At 43.3% G+C, this 22,920-nt stretch overlaps 1 protein-coding gene and 1 pseudogene across 1 annotated transcript; both read right to left on the reverse strand.

Moving 5' to 3' along the window:
* Positions 1 to 1,415: 1,415 nt before the first annotated feature.
* Positions 1,416 to 3,010, reverse strand: LOC143577192 (mediator of RNA polymerase II transcription subunit 25-like). Its single transcript, XM_077061097.1, has 7 exons — positions 2,815 to 3,010; positions 2,603 to 2,656; positions 2,468 to 2,496; positions 2,322 to 2,390; positions 2,156 to 2,240; positions 1,974 to 2,060; positions 1,416 to 1,868 (listed from the first exon to the last, which is right to left on the reverse strand). Exons 1-7 carry the CDS (start codon positions 2,965 to 2,967, stop codon positions 1,539 to 1,541), a joined length of 807 nt encoding a protein of 268 aa, XP_076917212.1. The 5' UTR covers positions 2,968 to 3,010; the 3' UTR covers positions 1,416 to 1,538.
* Positions 3,011 to 18,950: 15,940 nt separating this feature from the next.
* Positions 18,951 to 20,357, reverse strand: LOC143577194 (protein ASPARTIC PROTEASE IN GUARD CELL 1 pseudogene; annotated as a pseudogene).
* Positions 20,358 to 22,920: the final 2,563 nt, after the last annotated feature.

Below are 22,920 nucleotides of genomic sequence, written 5' to 3' on the forward strand. Positions count from 1 at the left end.
ACCACCTCAACGCTAGTGATTGACAACGTTAGTTTATCGCCACCGGGTTTTTACGTTGCGCCGGGTAAAATAATCTTTACTACAAAAGTTAGCTATAACTAAACTTGGCAAAATGGACGGGTTGAGCCAATTAATGGGTCAAAACAAGTTCAGATCAAACTAGATTCAAGTCAAAACAGGTTATTTTAAACAGAAATTGAGTAAGAATTACATAAAACGTCTTGTATCTTTATATCTACTTGCATGTTTGGTTCTTTATCTTCGATAATTACGCTAGACATCATTTATGCAAGTGTTTTGTAATATATTAGGGTCCTTCATACTAACTGAAGTTGACTTGTTCTGTTGAGTAAAGGACAATTTGGTCTTTTTACCCCGAAGTACTATCTGTTAGAGGTGCATAAAAGTCAAAACCAGTTTGGGTTTGGTCAACAAAAGTCAAAACCGGTTTAAAACTGAAAACCAGTTTGGGTTTGGTCAACAAAAGTCAAAACCGGTTTATCACCGGTTTTGGTTTGGGCTGAAACCAGTGTCTTGACTAGGTTATGATCGGTTTCAGCTCGGATTTTGATTGGTTTTGACCGGTTTTTGCTCGGTTTTGGTCGGTTTCGGTTCGGTTAACCGGTTTTGGTGGAGAAAATTGTAAACCGGTTTCGAACCTACGGTTTCAATCAGTTCCAAACCGGTTTCTGCATAATTAGTTTCAAACCGGTTCAAATTTCGGGTTTGATTAACCGGTTTATTTGCCCACCTCTACTATCTATATAACCTTTTCATCCATAACCAATAATTTGACTTTTGTTGACCCTGAACTACATCCCCTTAATTACTTCTTAGGTATACACTAATCAATCTTAGGCCGAACTAGAGGTGCACACAAAAACCGGTTCCAGAGTGGTTATGAACCGGGCTTTGGGTTTTTCACAGAATTGTACCCGGAACAGGAACCGACCTGGTGGAACCAGTTCCACCAATACCCGGTCAAAACCCGACCCAACCCTACCCAAAAACCCGAAAAAAACCCGGTGGAACCGGTTAAAACCCGGTTAAATACCCAACTATACCCGAAACCAGTTCCTACCCGGACCCGGTTTTGACTTTTGTTGACCATACACGATTTGTGCACCTCTAGGCCAAACCTGTCACCTTAAAACCCACATCATCGCCGATATGGGCATCACTTTTGCCATCAAACATCATGCCAGAGGGACGGTAAGGGCATGAATTTAGGATTTACCCCCCCCCCCCCCTCCCCCAAGCCGGAGTTATCGGTTACTTCACAACGTTCAGCCTAATAATGACAATAAATTTATTACATGATATTAGACTATTAGTTCCATTTAAGGTTTTGTTAATCCACAAATTAGACTCCAATCTAATAATATCATCAATCATGCATACATTCATATCAATATCCACTTAACCACAGTCTTATGTAATACAAAATATTATTATTAGTCAATACATCCTATACCAATAAACAACATGCCAAACATGATCAATCCCGCATGCGTTTCTTAACCGTTATAAAATTACCATCAGTTTATAAAACTTCCGCTCGACATGCTTTGCGGCCCTTGCGAAGAAACTTGCCCCTGCGACACCATTTGTGGTCTGCCGCCTGGGCCCTGCACATAACCCTGGTTCATCCCGGTCCCAACCATCTGCTGCTGCGGCTGCTGTTGTGGCTGTGGCTGCTGTTGTTGTGGCGGCTGCTGCATCTGCTGCTGCGGTTGCATGTGCTGCATTTGCTGCTGCTGCTGTTGTTGCAGTTGCGGGTGCTGTTGCTGTTGTGGTTGCAGCTGCTGCGGTTGAAGTTGTTGGGGTGGTTGCTGACCGGATATTTGTGGCTTAAACACCACCATGTCCTGTGTAAATTATTACAAAAATAATATATTTCATGCTATTGTCATATTATGAAATATAATAAGTGAATCAATGGGAAATTATGAAATATAATAAGTGAAGCATACGCCGGGGAAAAGCATTCCGATCAACCGACATGCTTTGTCAGAAACCGAGAGTAAAAGTGTCTGTGACGGTAGTTGTATCACTGCGCACTATATTATAACTCAATTTAGTATTTATAAGATTATATTAAGAAATAATATAAATAATATAGATATATATAATAATTGTTTATTAATTAACTTACAAGCTTCTTTTCTTGCAGCTGTCCGAGAAACCCATGTTGATTCATTGCTCGGAAAACTAAAAAATCCGCTTTTCCAACGTATTGTCTGGTACAAAATTAATCAAACATAATTAGGTCATCATGTTAGGAAATGATATATAAAAAAAAAGATGATGCAAATGAATACTTGTTATTCATGTGATCTTGCGATATAAGGCGGACTATTTGCATTGTTGGTGGCCAGTTAGCTGCAAGCCTGAAGCATATAAAGGAAAAAATCCAAATGAGTATGTAATAAATAATAATCCTTTTTTCAACCGTCTTTAAACTTACGATTCAGAAGCTGTTGCGCTCCGGTACCCCTGCAATTAATTTAATAAAAAACATAATAAGATACACATTTATAACATTTTAAATTATGGAAATTTATTTACATAATATATTTTAAAAATAATTATTTAAACTTACTTCTAATCTTGTAATAACCACAGGCTGCCCATGCCTCTGGCCCGATAAGTTACCCTGCATCATTTAAACCATTTACATTAAGTCCAAATAAACAAATAATCAAAACAATATTATTATTATTATTATTATTATTATTATTATTTTATTATAATTATTATTAGTATTACTATTATTATTATTATTATTATATGTGTGTGTATAGTTGGTGTTACCTCCCAAACTTTGACATATTTTGACTGGGCTGGCTGCAGTCCACCGCCACCTGGCGCCTGTTGCGGGAGACCAACATTAGCAGCAGTGTTATTATTCACACTGATAGTTTGCATTCCTGGTACTTGTTGCGACATTCCAGGTGTCGGCATCATGCTCCCGGTACCTGTACCGGTCCCAGTTCCTGCCCCGCTCACATTTCCACCAAAACAGGGGTTAGATCCGGCGAAGATGGTTCTTCTGATAACCTGCAAAACAGACACCGTGAGCTCGTCACTGAGAAGGGGGGGGGGTACCTCCTTGTGACCACCCTCCGGCGTGAGAATCAGACTAGATCGCTCTTGAATATAAGTGTATATTAAGAGAATGACTAGAGCAGATATCAGGTAATATATCAAGATATGAGATATGAGATAAGATGATACCATTCCAAGGTGTTGGAGTATTTATAGCCGAAGGTAGGTTTCCAAGCAGGTACAGCCGGCTGAATAGTGTTCCTGTTCTGCCAACTGTGGGCTACGCACATGCCATGCTGGTGGTTGGTGGGTAGGCAGCGGCTGATAGTGACCAGGCCGGCTGTGTACTATTCCTGTTCCACCAACTGCAGGCTATGCACGTCCTCCGACAGGTTGGTGAGTAGGCAGCGGCTAATAGTGACATACAGTACAAGAGCGTGCTGCTCGTCATACTGTTGTCAGTGAGCTGTCGTATCCTTGGTCAGATCTTTTGTCCATACCTCGTCAGGTACAGTACAAAAGATCCTCCAGTATCGTACGGACTGGCTCATTTGGGCGGGAGTTTTCCCGGCTTTGTGCGGGAGTGTTCCCGGCTTGCTCACTCCTTCTTCAGGTGACATTACTGAATTATTTAAGAGTTAAGTGCCTTGTGCGTGTAGCCTTGCTGCGCGGGTAGCCTTCCCTGATGGCTTGTATCCGCAGCTGCGGGAACAGGCGGGGTACTTCACCATTGGGAGGCTTTTCCTGCGGGAACAGCTTGCGTACTGCGCGTAAGGACGTCACGTCTCTGAGCATGGTGGGTCCTGCGGATCTAGTTGGTCTCTGCGCAGACATCCCTTTAAGTTAAGTCTTGCGGGTGCAACCGCGCAGACGTCCGTTAAGGAGTCTTGCGGGTTCAACTGCGCAGACGTCCCTTTTCAAGGTGAGTCTTGCGGGTCCAACTGGGCTCTGCTGGGACCTACCTCTTCAAGTCCCCCCAGTCCAATGTTCTTCTCATGAATTGTTAATAAGTGAGGTGAACTTTTGGACTTAAGCAAGGGGTTTTGAAAAGGGTTTAGTTTTAAGGTTTTTCATGGGGATTCTTCCCGCGGAAGTCCTAATGTCACGTGCTGAATTTCCCACTGTTCTGCTTGATCTTTGGGTATGATGCGGGTAGGTCTGTAACCTCCTCGCAAGTCAGGAGCGTTGAGTACCTCTTGTGTAGATTCTCCATGAGGTTTTGGTAGTTTTGAACATAGTGATCAATTATGTTAAACAACCAATTCCATCTTGGAGCTTCAAACAATCTAGTTCTCGACGTTCCCGCTATGCAGGGATGTCATTCCCGTTTCCGCAAGCATGGCCCAGAAGATCCTTCTTGGTTTCAATTCCCTGCGGAGTGCTAGGTATGTAAAGGGTTTTGCCTTGACACTGTACCCGCACTCGTCTTATAGTTACTTTACTTCCAAGGTATTCCTGGCTTCAATTCCCTGCGGGTGCTAAGTATGTGAAGGGTTTTGCCTTGACACTGTACCCGCACCCGTCTTATAGTTACTTGGTTGCCGAGGTATTCTTGGCTTCAATTCCCTGCATGTGCTAAGTATGTGAAGGGTTTTGCCTTAACACTGTACTCGCACCTGTCTTATAGTTACTTGGTTGCCAAGGTAAGGGGTATAATCCCGCTTACTTTTGAATCTTTTTGATTTTTTTTTTTTTGAATTTCGTTTTTGAAATTCGAAGAGTTGGTGAAAGGATAAGAACAGTCTGACCTGTTGAAGGGACGTCAGCGTGGTTTGACGGTTTCTTCTGACAGCTCCACGACGTGCAAGAAGTTATGGCGACGTGACAGTATATGGTCATTCCAGACGCTTTTTCGGGCGCGTGGGCGCGAGTTTTCGGGCGCGTGGCCGCGAAATTTATGGCACGCGTCCTTTCAACAGCTGTTGCCAGCTTGGTCTTTGTCACGTGTCATAGTTTCATTGCACCTGTGATTTCTCTCTCTTCCGCATTAAATTCATCGCATTTATTGCGATGAGTATATAAAGGGAGAGAGGGTGTATCTTAATCCACACTTTCACTTTTCTCTTCTTATTGTAAACGATTTCCGGCGAATACTCTTAACTTTCTGCCAAGCATTCTCCTGAAATCGTTCTTCTTTACCTCCAAACCATGTCTTCTACTCACGATTTTGAGGCTGCCGCCGAGGAATCTGAAGTGCACGTCGAGATCCCGACGTCTACGTCTGATAAAGACGATAAGAGCACGCTGGCGAATGCCAGTGTGCTCTTCCCACCGAGCTTTATCAGTACATCGTCCGGAAGTTCATGCTCGAGCCGTTCGAGTCTGAGTTTCCGGAGCCACACCAGACGGTGTACGATGCCCCCAAGGGCAAAATAGGGGTGTATGCTGCATTCTTCGTTTATGGGAATCTCAGGTTCCCATTGACGAAGTTTGTATACCGTGTTATGGAGAGGCACGGTGTACATCTGACGGAGGTACACCCGATGGCGATCGCCAAAATCCGCCATTTTGAATGGGTGTGCCTCATTCTGGGCGTGGAGCCCCATGTAGACCGCCTGATGACCTTCTATTCTTGGAGGTGCATCCAGGGGTGGTATACCTTGGTCAATCGGATCAAGGGTCTGAAGATCTGCGCAACCGAGCGCAGTCTTCGGTCTTGGAAGCGGGAGTTCTTCTATATCTCCGCTCGCGTCGTCCCGATAGCGATGACGTTTAAGAATGGGAGAGCACTCCCCGCCCTTCACGCCCCCAACTACCAGGAGGCGGAATGGTTCGCCAAGATCTCCCGGATCCAGACTCCGGTGTACCGATTTTCGGAGTCTGGGATGGTGATGCTCGGTATGAGCCGAGTGTGGAAGGATGCTGGGGCTGAGTCGCCACAAGTTCCCATTGTCCTCGAATACAGTTTGAACTCTATCCCTTACGGTATGCTCTGTCTTCTTTGTTGATTTAGGTTTTTCTTCTAACTTTTTATTTTTTTTGTTTTCAGAGGGAAACGATTTGCAATCGCTTCTGTACCCGCGGGAAGCTGATGGTCCCGCTCGGATGGGTACCCGTGCTCTTGATGAGAACGAGTTGCCCATCCTGGAGCAAACGAGGGATCGGTTTGTGGAGGTCTACCCGCCAGGCCACCCGATTCTGAGCGCCACGCGGCCAGGTAAGGAGTTATTTAACCCTCAACCTCTCAATGCTGAAACCTCTGCTGGAATTCCTCTAATTCTGTCATCTTCTGATGAGGAATCCACAGACGGTCCTTTCTTCACGCGGAAGAAGAAGGCTGCTGGCGGGAAGGGAAAGGCGAAGGTTGCCTCTACCGCCGATCAGGGCAACCGGTCTAACTCGGAGACCGAGAGCGAAGAGGCGGCGGGGAACCCAGGTGGTGTTGAGACCACTGCTCCGGAGGCTGAGACGACTGTCACCTCCGAGCAGCCCAGGACGACGACGGTGACCGGTATGAAGAGGCCGGCTCCATCGGGTTCGTCCCCGCCTGTTCGCACCTTTAGGCTCAAGAAAACCCGTAAGTATAATCTTCCTTTACTTTAACTGCATATCTTTCCACCATTATACTTATATCTTCTTTGTGCATGCGTGGATGCTACCGCATTCCAGGGTGGAGCGGGGAGGAGCACCTCCGGACCCATGACGGTAGGCTTGGTCAACCTACCTGAGGCGATGACCCAGGCGACTGCGCCTGCTTCAGTTGGTTCAGTTGCTCACCCAGTTGAGCCAACTGTTCCAACTGTGACGACATCTCCGCCGGCTGTCAGTGCCATATTCACTGATTCCTTCACTGAGCCGGCGGTGAGTGTTTCTGTGGATTCTTCCGCAGCCGCGGGCACGGTTGTGAGTTCACCTCTGGTGAGTTCACCTCCGTTGGTTTCCACCGCAGCGGCTTCGACCGTGCCTCCCGCGGCGGCAACTACCTCGCCCCCGGCCGGTTCAGCAGGTATGTTTGGGGCTTCAAGCCAATCTGTGCCTCCTTCCCATCTGCCTGACCTCTTGGATGGATATCCGTTAGGTTCAGGTGATGGGTTCGGCGGCTACCGGCCTGTTGTCGACCCTACAGGTGCGTAGGGTGAATTTGGCCTCTCTTTTTTTTTTTTATATATATCATCTTTTCCTAACTGCCTTTTGTTTTTGCAGTGTCGGATTCGAATGAGGTGTTTGTTCCGCGGTGGAACATCCGCCGGGGAACCACCCTTCGGACGCCTGTAGACTGCGTCGAATGGGCGCGCCACGCCGCCCCCGCTGGTGCGCTGGGGGAAGCAATGTCAAGCTACCAGGAGGGTAGGTTGACAAATGAGCTCCGGATTCTCCTAGCCCGGATGCAGCCGCGCGTCGAGCTGCTTTGTCGTGAAAACGATAAGTTAAAGGCAGCTCGGATCCAAGAAGTAGCTCAGGCGCGAGCTGTCCGAGAGGAGAACAGGAGGCTCTCCGTTGTTGCTGCGGAGAAGGAGAAGGCCTTCAAGGCCCTTGAGGTTGAAGTTCAGGCCCGTCTCGAGGCCCGTTCCAAGGCTGCCCAAGCTGTTAACGAACAGCTTCGGCTAGCTAAGGAAACTGCACGGAACGCAACTGAGAGGGCCACCAAGGCTGAAGCTGTTGCTGAGCCTCTACGCCTCGAGAATGAGGAACTTAAAGCCAAACTAGAGAGGCTCCAACAGGCTCATGATGCCTTGGCCATGGAAGACGCCAAGAAGCTCCAGGAGATCTTGGACCAGAGGGGCGTGCTTGACCATACTGAGCGTAAGCTTAAGGGCGTCGAAGAGGCTGCGGCAAAAGAAGTGTTGCTTGCCAACCTTAATAAAAGTGAAGCCGAACGCGCCCGTAACCAAGCTCAAGCTGCCCTCCAGGAGGCTCTGGTTACCAAGGAATGGCTTCTACGAGAAGCGTTGTCGCAGGTAAGCTTAGCTTCATAATGTCTTCACGCTTTTCTTTATACTTAGAAAAGGTTTTGATACTTGTATTTTGTTTTGTAGGTTGTGCATCGGGTCTTCACGGATACATCATATGACGATGCCATGAGCGCAGCCCTCAACGCTTCTCATGAGGATGGGGAAAAGGCCGGCTTCCTGCTTGGTCTAGGGTTCGTTGAGAAGGGCATCCCGCCTTCCAACTTCCCTTTATATGATGTGGATACTGAAGCTGTATATGACCAAGCAGTGAACCAGTATGCCACCTTCCCGCATCTGGTGGTGGAGAAGGTGAACGAAGTTGCTGCTGCTGATGATGGGCTAACCATTCTTAAGACCTTCATTGAACCGCCACAGCCAACTGATGGTGCGGGTACAAGTGGGTTTGGAGGGAGTGGTCCTGAAGCTTGAACCTTTAGATCCCTTCCCACTGTTACGATAGGTTTACATTGTATAGATTTATATTCTTGTAGGCGGGTAGATACCCGGCCATTCTTGTAATACTTGAATTATTATGGAATATAAATCTTTGTGCGGGTAGGACCGCTACTTTCAGTGGATGACTTGCTCATGCATACTTTAGTTTAAATTAGCAACTTTCCAAGTGTTCTGAATAAGTTAACCTTTGAACGTGGTAGATAATAGGTTGAAGTTTTGCTTCCTCCTTCGTGATTGTGCGGGTAAGACCGTCACGTGAACTTAGTAGGATGGCTAAACTTTACCTATATCTGACCTGCGTGGAGGTTTTTTTTATCTTCTCCTTAGAAATTCTAAGTGTTTAGAATAAGTTAACCTTTGAACGTGGTAGATAATAGGTTGAAGTTTTGCTTCCTCCTTCGTGATTGTGCGGGTAAGACCGTCACTTGCACTTAGTAGGATGGCTAAACTTTACCTATATCTGACCTGCGTGGAGGTTTTCCTTATCTTTTCCTTAGAAATTTTCTAAGTGTTTTATAAGTTAACCGTTCGACGCGCGGTTGTCAATAGGTTAGTTCGGTTTCCTCTATCATGATTTGTGCGGTTAGGACCGACACTTTCATTTAGTGGGATCACCAAACTTTACCTATAACTGACCTGCGTGAAGGTTGTCTTCATATGTTTTTTGTGGTTACGCGGGTTTTGCCGCCGTCCACACGCAACGATTTCTTTACACTTATTTATGCGGTAAAAACCGGCATCAGTGTTGAACAAATTAACCGTTCGACGCGCTGTTGTCAATAGGTTTGTTCGGTTTCCTCTATCATGATTTGTGCGGCTAAGACCGGCACTTTCATTTAGTGGGATGACCAAACTTTACCTATGACTGACCTGCGTGAAGGTTTGCCGTTTTTTGTGTTTATGCGGGTTTTGCCGCCTTCCACACGCAACGACTTACTTCCCCACTTATGTATGCGGTGAAGACCGGCATATCAGTGTGGAAAGTTCATAAGTATAAATGTAAGACCATCAGCATCAATGTTCTAAGGAGAATCATTTCCATTAGAAGTGGCTCTGGGCCTTTTCTTTACAAGTTTGGAATTGATCTACATGCAAACTGTGTAATTGAGCTCCATTCCATGTTGTTGGGATGGGAGTGCCATCGAGCCTTTCGAGCCGATATGCACTTGGTTCGGAATCTCGTTGTTTACGCAGTATGTAGTCTCCAACATTGAAGCTGCAGTTTTATTCGTGTTTTCCCCAACTGGGGTTCTACACGCATTAGCCTGCTCAGCGTTCGTTACGCCACGAGGTGCGCGAGCGTCCCATCTCTGACAAATGCTTCGACGATGTCCTTCAAGTCTGTGCATTCTTCAGTGGTGTGGCCTTTTGTCCTGTGGAAGTCACAGTATTTGCTCCGATCAGCATTGTGACGATGTCGGATTATTGGAGCCTTTGGCCATGGGAGCTTCTCAGTGGCGAATATCTCGGTGACGCTTTTGGTGAGTGGCGTCCATCTGGAGCTCCGGTTCGACTGTACGTTATCCCTTCCGCCTAACCGATGGTGCAAGCCGGATGAGGTGTCAAAGTTCACCCTTGACTGCCAAATGCCTAGCTTCCGCTTTTTGTTTAGTCGGGCGGTAAGGACGTTGTCTTCTCTTATTTTCTGGGTGTAGAGGTTTGTGCTCTGGGGAAGATCTCTACCCAGTTGCTTCTCCGTTTCCGCAAAGCGTTTAGCTGCTGTCATGATGGCATCCCATGTGGACGACATGCCATCTTTACCCGTTAAGGTGCGGATGAGCTCTGGGTCTTTCGCGCCCTGGATGAAAGCAGCGCGAACAAGATCTTCGCTAATAGTGCCCAGACTTAGCTTCTTTGAATTGAAGCGCGTGATGAAGTCTAGTAAAGACTCATCTTCCTCTCGGATGCAGTTGAGGATTGTCCATTGCTCCTCGGTATATTTTCTTTGTTGACTGAAATGTTGGCTAAACTTCTGCTGGAAGTCTGCCCAATCGTAGATGTGGTGGACCGGTAGACGGTCAAACCACGCTCTTGCTGCCCCAACAAGCGTCATTTGGAACATGTAACACCACGTAGGTTCCGTCCAATTACTGACGGTTGCCCCCGTTATGAATCTGTTCAAATGATCGTCTGGGTCAGATATACCATCGTAGGTGCCGATGTTGGACATCTGTTTGGCACTTTTCGGGGCGATTGCTTCCGCAATGTCCCTTGCAAATTTGGACGTTCCCGCATTTGCAGCAGTTGGTCTGAAGGTTTTGGAGAAGTCACGTGGGTTTCCACCCGCGTTTTTTGGTTTGAAGGTTTCTCCAAAATGCCTTCTCGGTGGGGAGTCTGTTTCCTTACGCTTCCATTTCGCCCTATGACGAGGGTTTGCGTCACTATCGGATTCCTCCGAATCATCGTCCAAGTACTCGCCGAATTCATCAGCCTGTTGGAGTGAACGTAAGCGTTCATCCAACTCAGCTTGGAATTCTTTTTGACGTGCTTCCGCCCACGCTTTAACTTCATCGAGTGTTTGGCGGGGGAGTCTCGTCCGTTGTCTCTCTAACTGGGTATCGGTGAATCCCAGTGAAAGATTATTTACTGCACTTGCCCCAGCTCGGGTAACTGGGGTAGTGTTCGTAAAATTTACTGCACTTGCCCCGGCTTGGGTAACCGGGGTAGTGTTCGTAAAAACTGTGTAGTCGCCGGTATTCCCCCCAGTAGCTGGGGTTGTGGTTACCGGGGTTTCTTGGTCACTCGTTGGTTTTGGGACCGGCGTAACTTTAACCATCTTTTCGGAGGTTTTGAAAAAACTGAATAAATTAGTTCTAGCTTTTATGCACGGATGGCGCCAATGAAGAAACACTAATCGACCCCGGGCAGATTACGGATAATCTGGGGGGTTAAGTAGATGTTTCCCACGAGGGGTTAGATCCGGCGAAGATGGTTCTTCTGATAACCTGCAAAACAGACACCGTGAGCTCGTCACTGAGAAGGGGGGGTACCTCCTTGTGACCACCCTCCGGCGTGAGAATCAGACTAGATCGCTCTTGAATATAAGTGTATATTAAGAGAATGACTAGAGCAGATATCAGGTAATATATCAAGATTTGAGATATGAGATAAGATGATACCATTCCAAGGTGTTGGAGTATTTATAGCCGAATGTAGGTTTCCAAGCAGGTACAGCCGGCTGAATAGTGTTCCTGTTCTGCCAACTGTGGGCTACGCACATGCCATGCTGGTGGTTGGTGGGTAGGCAGCGGCTGATAGTGACCAGGCCGGCTGTGTACTATTCCTGTTCCACCAACTGCAGGCTATGCACGTCCTCCGACAGGTTGGTGAGTAGGCAGCGGCTAATAGTGACATACAGTACAAGAGCGTGCTGCTCGTCATACTGTTGTCAATGAGCTGTCGTATCCTTGGTCAGATCTTTTGTCCATACCTCGTCAGGTACAGTACAAAAGATCCTCCAGTATCGTACAGACTTGCTCATTTGGGCGGGAGTTTTCCAGGCTTTGTGCGGGAGTGTTCCCGGCTTGCTCACTCCTTCTTCAGGTGACATTACTGAATTATTTAAGAGTTAAGTGCCTTGTGCGTGTAGCCTTGCTGCGCGGGTAGCCTTTCCTGATGGCTTGTATCCGCAGCTGCGGGAACATGCGGGGTACTTCACCATTGGGAGGCTTTTCCTGCGGGAACAGCTTGCGTACTGCGCGTAAGGACGTCACGTCTCTGAGCATGGTGGGTCCTGAGGAATCCAGTTGGTCTCTGCGCAGACATCCCTTTAAGTTAAGTCTTGCGGGTGCAACCGCGCAGACGTCCGTTAAGGAGTCTTGCGGGTTCAACTGCGCAGACGTCCCTTTTCAAGGTGAGTCTTGCGGGTCCAACTGGGCTCTGCTGGGACCTACCTCTTCACACACCCACCCGTGTCTTCCAAATTGTTGTCTATGGGGATTGATCCTGGGTCTCCATTAAGGAACCCAGGTTTTCTACCACCGATAATAATAATAATAATAATAATAATAATAATAATAAACCTACAAATTAAATTATGGAATTTAAATGATGCATTACTTACCAATGGATCTAGGGATTGAATAGAGAGTTGAGCATGTCTAAGCCAATCTGATTTCTTATAAGATAATAATGATTTATTATCTAATTTACTTGAAATAATATTATTATTGTGTTCATTAATATTATTTAATTGTTGGTGTTGTTGGTGATCATCGTCTTCTTCATCTTCATTTTCAGATAAAGTTCTTTTAATGGGAATAAACTCTTCTAAAACTGGACCTTCACTTGATATTTGCTCCGAACACTCAGACTGAACATTGTTATTATGATTATTATTATTATTGTAATCTGTCGTTGTTTCAGACATTTGTTTTCTACATCCTTCAATTGCTGCAACACAAAAGAATAAAATCCCATAAATATAAATTGAAAAAACAATTGAAGACATAAGATATTAACATAGAAATATTAAAATTATAAAGTTATACACAAAATTTGAAAAAAAAAAAAAAACTTAGATATTAACATGAATAAAATTCCATACAAAAATATACATAAAATTTAGAAAAAATGGAAAAAATTATTTAGATTTCCACATAGAAGAAAATCCCATAAAAATAATAACAATTAACATAGAATAAAATCCATATAAAATTCTAAAAATATACATAAAATTTAGAAAAACTTGAAAAACTTAGAAATTAACATATATAAATTAAAATCCCATATAAATTAACATATATAGATTAAAATCCCATATTAATGAAAATGAAAAAAAAAAAGATATTAACATACCTTGAGTAACGAGTTCAAGACAAAGAGGAAGCTCACGTTCGAAGACTTGAATCTTTCTTCGTTCAGATTCCAAGGCTTCAACATACTCTTGATATGATTGCATTTTGTGTTCAAAATGATGAGTGGGAATATTATTATTGTTACCGAAAACCATTGAATTGTTGCAAAAGGCAGTAACGTTGGATGGATCAAATTGAGTATGAAAGGACATTAAACGTGGGAAGCTAGGAAGGTTTTGTCTTGTGGTGTTTAAGATCCGGTTTGAACGAGAATATAAGGATCTTAGAGAAGAATCACAAAAAGGAATAAACTTGATGTTCAAGATAATTTACATATAAATAATTCTAAAGAGAGAGAGAGAGAGCATTTTCCATTTTATTATTTTTCAATGAGTTAGTAGTGGAGTGGTAAGAAAAATATTTGGTATTTTATGTGACGTGACACATACTTGATTCCTGCTCCCTGGATTTTGTTTTAGTGACACAGACTTGCTTCTCCCCCCAACATTTATTTTAAATACACCAGGGTGATGATGGGAGACTAAGCCAGTATGCGGTTTGCTGGTTTTCACTAGTAGGATCCATGAACTGAACGGGTTTTATCTCTCTGCATTGTCGTACCTTCGGGCGAGTGTTCACGTGCGTCGGCCTTAGGTGAGGTTTTTACCGAATCGAAAGACGAGTGTATCCAGATGTGATGAATTTAGCCATTAGCCAATTTGAAGGATTCGCTAGCCGTTCAGAAAAATGTATATTGTTTTATTTTATTTTTTTTAACCAACCAGCGAATAAAGTCGGCTACTCGGGGTAACTAGATAGTAAAATGCGACCACACACGCGCGATCACAGACAATGTTGGGTGGTACGAGCAAACAATCTCCTGTTTCAGGGAAGACCCGCTGCCTGAAGGCTTATTACTGTAAAACCCGGTTGGAATCATGCTCGAACTTGAGACATTCGGCCTCTGTCTCAAATCTTTATGTCTCCTCCAATATTTGTTGGGCTAAAGCTTATTAGTTATTTATTATTATTATTATTATTATTATTATTATTATTATTATTATTATTATTATATAAAAGTGCTCGGGATGACAAAACCAAACTCTTTGATTTTGCTATGACCATCCCGTACTGACACAGTCAGAAGAAACCGTCGCACGACGTTTCAGAGGTTTGGACTGTTCTTATCCTTTCACCAACTCTTCGAATTTCAAAATTCAAAAAGATTCAAAAGTAAGCGGGAAAATACCCCTTACCTTGGCAACCAAGTAACCATAAGACGGATGCGGGTACAGTGTTAAGGCAAAACCCTTCACATACCTAGCACCCGCAGGGAATTGAAGCCAAGAATACCTTGGCAACCAAGTAACCATAAGACGGATGCGGGTACAGTGTTAAGGCAAAACCCTTCACATACCTAGCACCCGCAGGGAATTGAAGCCAAGAATACCTCGGCAACCAAGTAACTATAAGACGGGTGCGGGAACAGTGTTAAGGCAAAACCCTTCACATACCTAGCACCCGCAGGGAATGGACGCCAGGAGTACCTTGGAAGTAAAGTAACCGTAAGACGAGCGCGGGTACAGTGTTAAGGCAAAACCCTTCACATACCTAGCGCTCCGCAGGGAATTGAAACCAAGAAGGATCTTCTGGGCAATGCTTGCGGAAACGAGAATAACATCCCCGCATAGCGGGAACGTCGAGAACTACATTGTTTGAAGCTCCAGGATGGAATTGGTGGTTTTAACATAATTGATCACTATGTTCAAAACTACCAAAACCTCATGGAGAATCCACACAAGTGGGACTCAACGCTCCTGACTTGCGAGGAGGTTACAGACCTACCCGCATCATACCCAAAGATCAAGCAGGAAAGTCGGGAATTTCTGCAAGTGACAAGGACTTCCGCGGGAAGAATCCCCATGGAAAACCTTAAAAAACCCTTTTCAAAACCCTTTGCTTAAGTCCAAAAGTTCACCTCACTTTATTAAACATTCATGAGAAGAACATTGGACTGGGGGGACTTGAAGAGGTAGGTCCCAGCAGAGCCCAGTTGGACCCGCAAGACTCACCTTCAAAAGAGACGTCTGCGCAGAAACCAACTGGATACGCAGGACCCACCATGCTCAGAGACGTGACGTCCTTACGCGCAGTACGCAAGCTGTTCCCGCAGGAAATGCCTCCCAATGGTGAAGTACTCTGCCTGTTCCCGCAGCTGCGGATACAAGCCATCAGGGAAGGCCACCCGCGCAGCAAGGCTACACGCACAAGGCACTTAGCTCTCAATCATTCAGTGTCACCTGAAGGAATGAGCAAAGCCGGGAACAATCCCGCACAAAGGCGGGAGGGGGAATACTCCCGCCCAAAAGCCAGTCCGTACGATACGGGAGGATCTTTTGTACTGTACCTGACGAGGTATGGGCAAAAGATCTGACTAAAGATACGACAGCTTATTGACAACAGTATGGCGAGCAGCATGCTCCTGTACTGTATGTCACTATTAGCCGCTGCCTACTCACCAACTCCTGTCATACCACGTGCATAGCCGGCAGTTGGTGGAAAAGGAATAGTACACAGCAGGCCTGGTCACTATCAGCCGCTGCCTACCCACCAACTACCAGCAGGGCACGTGCGTAGGCCACAGTTGGTAGAACAGGAATACTATTCAGCAGGCCACACCTCCTTGGAAACCTACCTTCGGCTATAAATACCCCAAATGGTATGATCATCTCATCTTATCACATTATCATCATATTATACCTGATATCTGCTCTAGCAATCTCTAAATATACATTTATATTTAAAGAGCAATCTAGTCTGATTCTCACGCCGGAGGGTGGTCACAAGGAGGAACCCCCCCCCCCCTTCTCAGTGACGAGCTCACGGTCTGTTTTGCAGGTTATCAGAAGAACCATCTTTTCCGGGTCTAACCCCTCGTGGGAAACATCTATCTAACCCCCAGGTTACCCGTAATCTGCCCGGGGTCCGGTTAGTGTTTCTTCAATAGGTGTGTTGTATAGGTGAAGCGAAGTTTACTTTCCACTACTAAAACTTCAGACGTCACGCTGTACGGGAATAAAGATATTTCAAACCAAACACTAAGCTTGTATCATGGATATGATGAAAATGGCCCCCTTGAATGACTGGATGGTTATGTAATTGATTAGATAAAAGAGATTATGGTGAGTCAAAGTGTTAGGTTTGTCTGATATAAACCTTAGAAATGCTCTATATGTTACTGTGTGTTCATTTTGAAAAGTACCAACCCTTATATGCATATCAAATGTTCATTCTTATAAAAAACCTTTTCATTAGTTATAATCTGTGTCTCAATTGCTCATTCTTATTTACTCATAACTCTGTAGATGTACGTTATTTCTGCAATCATTCAATGAAAGCAATGCTATTATTCTGTTCACCAGTGGAAATAGGAAATCTCCTTATGTTAACGGGTTAATAAATAACCAACCCATGTTATTAAAATAATTATTCACCAATTTTTTAAAACTGTATCTGTTTGATCCATTGGTGGTAAAATATGACCTAGATTGCAGTTGTCAACTCTAATCTTTATGGTAGTAGTATACTGATATACTCCGATTAACAGCATACTAATAGTGTGGTGCAACATTGTTGTGGTAGGAATATATTTTGTATGAATGACTCCTCTTAGGCAGGGGGCTACCAAAAACTTAAATCTTTATGGATTTTACCAAAAACTGAAAGAATTTCCCATATGGGAAAACCGTGAATATGTTAAATGCATATTCTAATGCACTCCAGGTATGCATATGTTACAAAAAAGCCACCTGCTTTATTATTGTTGCTGTTATGAAATAATGAATCATTGGCATCTGCAACAAGTATGCAATCAACTTCATGGCTTACGGTCAGGAGAATCGTGCTTTAAATGATTATTCTTTACCAACAGCCAGAGCTTGCGTCACTTGTGGGTTCTCTCGTTTTGACTATTGTGTTTCCCATACAGGTTATTTCAGTTATTTTAATATTAGGAAATTTACAGATGCTATGCATGGGAGCAAAGTTTACAATCTAAAATTCTAACGAGGAAAGATGAGCTTCTATGGTTATGGAAATCACAAGTTTTGGAGCGGTGAGTGTGACCTTTTTATAATCGACACCGATGCTTTCTATTTTTTCTATATGTTTCTAGCTACACGATCTGTTTCTCTTTGATAACACACACATGGTATTTGTTTTTACATATAAACCATGGTATTTGTTTAGTAAGAATTATATGTATATGTTATATGTATGTTCCCTGTTATATTTATTAGTATAGATAATTCTCTGTTCATATGTTTGTTATAGAAGCTCCCTCTGTTCTCTCTGGGCAAGTAAATGATACATATGCAATCCTTGTGGATTGCTTCACTCATGGGTTCTCTCGTATTAATTCTCATGTTTCCAATACAGGTAATTTCAGTTATTTTAACTGCTTAAAAATCATCTCAGTAAAATGGGTTTTTGTATAAAAAGAACTGTGGCAAGTTATAACCTTGTTCTTACCATTTTTGTGTGATCTGCTGATAATAGACGATGATTGTCAGCAAAATGAGGAAATTGTCGAAGGAAGGATTGCAATACACCGACAAAAGAGTTGGACTAATGAGTGAAATTTTGGCTGCAATACAAACTGTAAAGTATGCATTTCCTTATAATAACTGCTTCTGGATTTTAGCTTTTGTAGTTAGTCAAGTTTTTTGCCTCGTAATCAACGCCCACGAGTAATTCATAAGTCTTTTAGTCGCGACGAGTAGATTATAAAGTTAAACTAGATTTCAAATAATACATGTACATATTTTGATATTTCTAGTCTCATTGGGTTTACGGTTTTTCCGTAGTCATCTAGACTTATAAGAAAAACGAATTCATACAGCACTCGGAATCTTTTCCATCGTCCCTCAAAACCTCGCCCCCACTATCTGTCCCCAATTTGATCCACGCTCATTTATCATCTTTTGCAACCGATATTTTTCGGGTGGAACTCACAATGCTATTAAATGCAACATCACAAAGCAAACATGATTTTCAAGCCGATTACGCACCCATAACCCAACTCGATTTTGCACCGAAGACCCAATCAATGAACCAAACCAATCTGACTTGTTAAAGGCTCCAAAATGAAGCACTCTAAAAAAAGGCATCACCAGTTCCCTACTACTGATTTTACCATATCCCCAATGTTTTTTTATTATTAACGAGGGCAAGTTTTAATTATTTAATTAATTTTATCTTTATTTTTTGTTTATTTATTAACAAATAAGAAATTTAAAAAAAAAATTAAGATGGATATCGGTTAAAGATGGAGGATGATGGTAATGCGGTGCTGAGAGGTCAAAGATGGTGATTTGTAAATGATGGATAAACCTCACACATTTCCGCCCAGGTTGGGCAAATGCTACCGGTATCTTACCAGGATTTTTCAGCATCCATTTTCTTAGGTTTTTGGGATCGGTAACGGTATTGTACCAAATTTCCCCTTCAAATATTGTACTGAACACTTTAAACACCAATATCTATGTCCATTTATAACGATTTTCAAGATAAGTGCTTTCGGTAACTGTCCGGTACCGAGCTCAATGGCTCCATGCATTTTACTTTTTAAGTATTTTTTTTTAATGGCAATGCATTTAAAATAGTTAGCCACATGCTCTTATAATTACATAGGTGTTACAAATAAGCCTACTCTTAATTGGAAAAAAAAAAAACTTAAATTAAACAAAATAAACCCTTGACAAGCGTTTCAACATTTATTAGGTGAGAATCCAATGATCTCATTCTCAAGATCATAAGTGACACGAATCCCTTGTTGTTGTACATTCCCAATAATCGAAAGCGAAGACGACGTTGGAGCGAATGCAAAACAAAACGTCCCAGACGAGTCAACCGGTATCAGGTAATTCTTAGCCGGTAAATTTAATAATTTACCGTTGGTAAAATGAAACGACACCGTTGGCACTTGAACACTCTTCCTTTTAGACAAATCATAACAAGTATCAAACAATGCCACTCCTGTCACGGTCGGTAACTCCTTTGTCCCGTTGGTAAATGCGTCTCGTAACGTGCTGTAAGCTTCGGTTTGTAACCGTGTGATTGCGGTGCCAGAGTCCACGATTACGCCAGCGTTACCTATAAGTCAGAGTATAAGAACAGGTTTGTGTTAAGTATGCAATTAATATTATCACTACTAAGCACAAATATTTAATACAAAACTATTATATGCATAATAATTGTAGGTGCGAACCAACAGACTTTTTTTGAACTCGTTTAGTTATCAAGCCATGGCCTTGTATGGGAAGCCCGCTTAAGCTCGTCGAATTATGTCTTTTAGAGTTTTACCTTTTTTGGACTTCTATGTATCAAATTCACAATACACATCCAAGCTCGAGCAGAGCTTTGACTCGTTTAAGGTACTGCAAGATCTCGGCTCGAGTTTAGACTTCAACCTTTTTCTCAAAATGCATAAAATAAATAATTAAAAACATACATAAATTAACTATGAGCCGAGCTCAAGCTTCAGAAAAAGAGCTCGAAATTGCACCCATATAGAGCTGATGAAACAGCTTGCGGCTAATAGCTCGCTCGAATAAAGCTAGTTAAAAAAACTTGATTTGAAACGACACGAGCCAAGCCGTCGTGGCTCATTTAACTTCTAGCTTGAGCTAAGCCAAACTACCTCGTTTAATTTCAAGCTCAAACCCACACTAGCTCAACCCGCTTAACTTCAAGCTTGAGCTGAGGCAAACTGCCTCGTTTAGTCTCAAGCTCAAGCTTGAACTCACACCATCGTTTAACTTCAAGCTCGAGCGGAGGCAAGCGGCCTCGTTTTATTTCGAGCTACTCATTTAAAGCTTTTCACCCATAATTATTATGTAAATAATAGTTTCGTGTAAAATAATAATAATTAAATATTTAACACAAATCTATTATCATACTCTCGCTTACCATCGCTAGTCAATTGAAACGTTGACAACGGAATATTCAACATTCGACCTGCAACGCTAAGCCCTCTCAACCCGATATAATAAAACGTGTGAACCTTATTATTCCTCAACAACGGAGCCGTAACCACATCCTTCAGAACCGGCAAACCGAACTCAAGAGTCGACGCCGCGTCCGAGTCGCGATCGACAAGGCAATACGAGTAGAGGTGCACAAACCGGTTTTTTTTTAAAAACCGGTTCGGTTATTAACCGGACCGGTTTTTTTGGCCCGGAAAAAAACCGGTTCGGTTAATAACCGGACCGGTTAATAACCGGTTTTTTTCTGTCAAAACCCTAACCGGTCTAACCGGTTAGGATCGGTTTAGAAACCGGTTAGAACCGGTTAATAAACCGGTTTTTTAATAACCGGTTTTTAGGTTAACCGGTTTTTTTTTTTTTTTTTTTTTTTAATAACCATTATTTTTTCACAGTATAAACAAACCGGTAACTACAAGGCAAACCGGTAACTACAAGGCAAAACGGACTGACCGAAGCCATTCTTTGCTTTCGTTGTTAGGGTTCTTTGCTTGGAAGATGAGTATGAGTGTGTGTTGGTGAATGTGTTTTCGACAAACCAAAGATTAAAAACACATAACTTTCTTTTATAGTTTTTACATTAAAAATACAAACATTAAATCGTTATCGCATATTCGTAACTCAAAAATACAAACATTAAATCATTAACACTGAAGAAATCTCTGCCAAGAACTGTTGTTCATGATTTAACTCAAAAATACAAACATTAAATCGTGAACTAGCAGATGCTCCTGTTGTTCCCAATCGCAGTTTGTTCATGATTTGCCTCCATGTTTGCTGTTTCTTTAACTAATTTTCTTTGCTACCCGATCCCGAGCTATTTCTTAGGTAATCGTCGTACGCGGCTTCTTCATCGGTCATTGGTTGAGTGTGTCCTTCACTGAAACGCAACGGTTCGTTTCATCATTTGCCACGACTCGGGGTCAACCCAATGAGCCGTCACACAAATGTATGAGTCGGGCGAACCATGAGGTACCGACCACACATCCGTTGTTAAGTTTACACCAGTTTGTAAGTTTGAAAAGTATGAAATTAGTTCGGATTTAGCGTTTTTCCATGCTTTAAGACAATCTCTTCTAAGGGTCGAACGACTTACGTGTTGGTAGCGTGGTTGAACATAGTTTTGCATCATCTCCGTGAATTGAGGGTTGTCGAAGTGGTTGAAAGGAAGTGTTTGTTGAATCACAAAGTTTGAAAACTGTTGACGTACCGCTTCAACGTCGTACGTAAACACCGCTCCTTGATTCGTCATCTCCGGCTGCGAACTACTTCCCGATTCGTCCTTCAAGGCCTTGCAAAAGGGCCTTTGTACATGCGCTTTTAAAGTGGAGTTTGCATCTTTGCCATAAAACTTCAAACAATGTTTGCATCGAGCTTTTTGGCTACCGTTAGACATTTCGCATAGGTCGAAATGTTGCCAAACATCATGGTTTCGTTTCGTGGGGATGACCCGAACGACCGTTTCTCCTGTGTTCGAGGCACCCATGTTGACGGATGAAGCAGCACTTTGGGAGGCCATGATAATCGACTACGAAATAAGAGTGGTATACTCGAGTATGAAATGCACTTTGGGAGGTTATGGAGAAACCGGTTACCGGTTTTTCCACAACGGTCAAAAACCGGTTTTTTTATAAACCGGTTAACCGGTTTTTCCATAACCGGTTAATAAAAAAAACCGGTTTTTCCATTAACCGGTTCGTTAACCGGTTTTGGATCTAGAACTTGTAACCGAAAGACGAACCGGCGGTTTGTAAACCGGTCAAACCGGTTTTTAAAAAACCGGTTTTCGTAAAAACCGGTTTCCGGTTTAAACCGATTCCGACCCGGCAGAAGTACTCGCCGCTTCCTTGACTCGTTCCGGAGATAACCGGAACCGTTAAGTCCTCAGCAAAAAGGTGAGTGTCCACCGGTTTGAGATCTGTTTTTTTGACGCCGTTAACGGCTAGATCTAACTTTGTTAAAATTGAGTTTACTCGAGCTGAGTCACGGGCGAGTCTGGATAATGTGACGGACTCGTAATCCTTGTGAGAGGACTTGTGAATGGACATGCGAGAATGCAGTTGCAGAGAGAGAACTGGAGACGATGATGATGACGTCAGCAATTGTGACTGTAATGGCTGTGGTGAGTGTGAGAGGACAGTTAGGGTTTTGTGGATTGAGTCGGAGACGTGGAGTACGGGATTGGACGGAGGAGAGTGTGAGAAAAATGAAGAAGAAATACAACTTCAAAGTTTCCATGGGAGAGTGAGTGTGGTGAGGAAGATAGAGATGGATTGATAGAAGATATATAGAGGGATGTGATTATAATATTTGGCAAAAAAGAAAAAAAAAAAAAAAAAAGGTTTTGAAAGTGTCATTGCCGTTGGATGATTGCTTAAAAAATTAAAAGCAGTTTCTTTGCATTGGTCTAACAAATTTTTGCGCAATTATCGATTGATAATTACTAGTTTAGCCCAAGTAAGGAAAATACCGGTATCGAATTGTTCGGTTCAGTTCAGGTATTTCGTGTAAAATTGAGGAAATACTAGTGTTGTACTGAAAACTCAAAACGTTGCTCGGTACTGGTCTGGTACTAGTATCGAAAACGTTCATCTCTAATATGGAGCATGCTTGTTCATGAGTCGAGCCTGAGGCAAGCTAGGGTGGGTTCGAGCTCGAGCTCGAAATTGAACGAGGTAACTCAGT

This window comes from Bidens hawaiensis, unplaced genomic scaffold (genome assembly GCF_021521415.1).
Source record: "Bidens hawaiensis isolate Kalapana, Puna unplaced genomic scaffold, B.hawaiensis_p1.1 tig00028489_1, whole genome shotgun sequence".
Lineage (NCBI taxonomy): Eukaryota > Viridiplantae > Streptophyta > Magnoliopsida > Asterales > Asteraceae > Bidens > Bidens hawaiensis.

Bases quoted from the DNA above. Each gene is read 5' to 3' on its own strand.
- LOC143577192 (XM_077061097.1), bottom strand. From the start codon at position 2,967: ATGATGCCGACACCTGGAATGTCGCAACAAGTACCAGGAATGCAAACT. The intron at 2,391-2,467 runs GTAAGTTTAAAG...TATATGCTTCAG, and splicing joins AGCGCAACAGCTTCTGAATC to GCTTGCAGCTAACTGGCCAC. The intron at 2,061-2,155 runs GTAAGTTAATTA...GTTATAATATAG, and splicing joins AGCTGCAAGAAAAGAAGCTT to TGCGCAGTGATACAACTACC.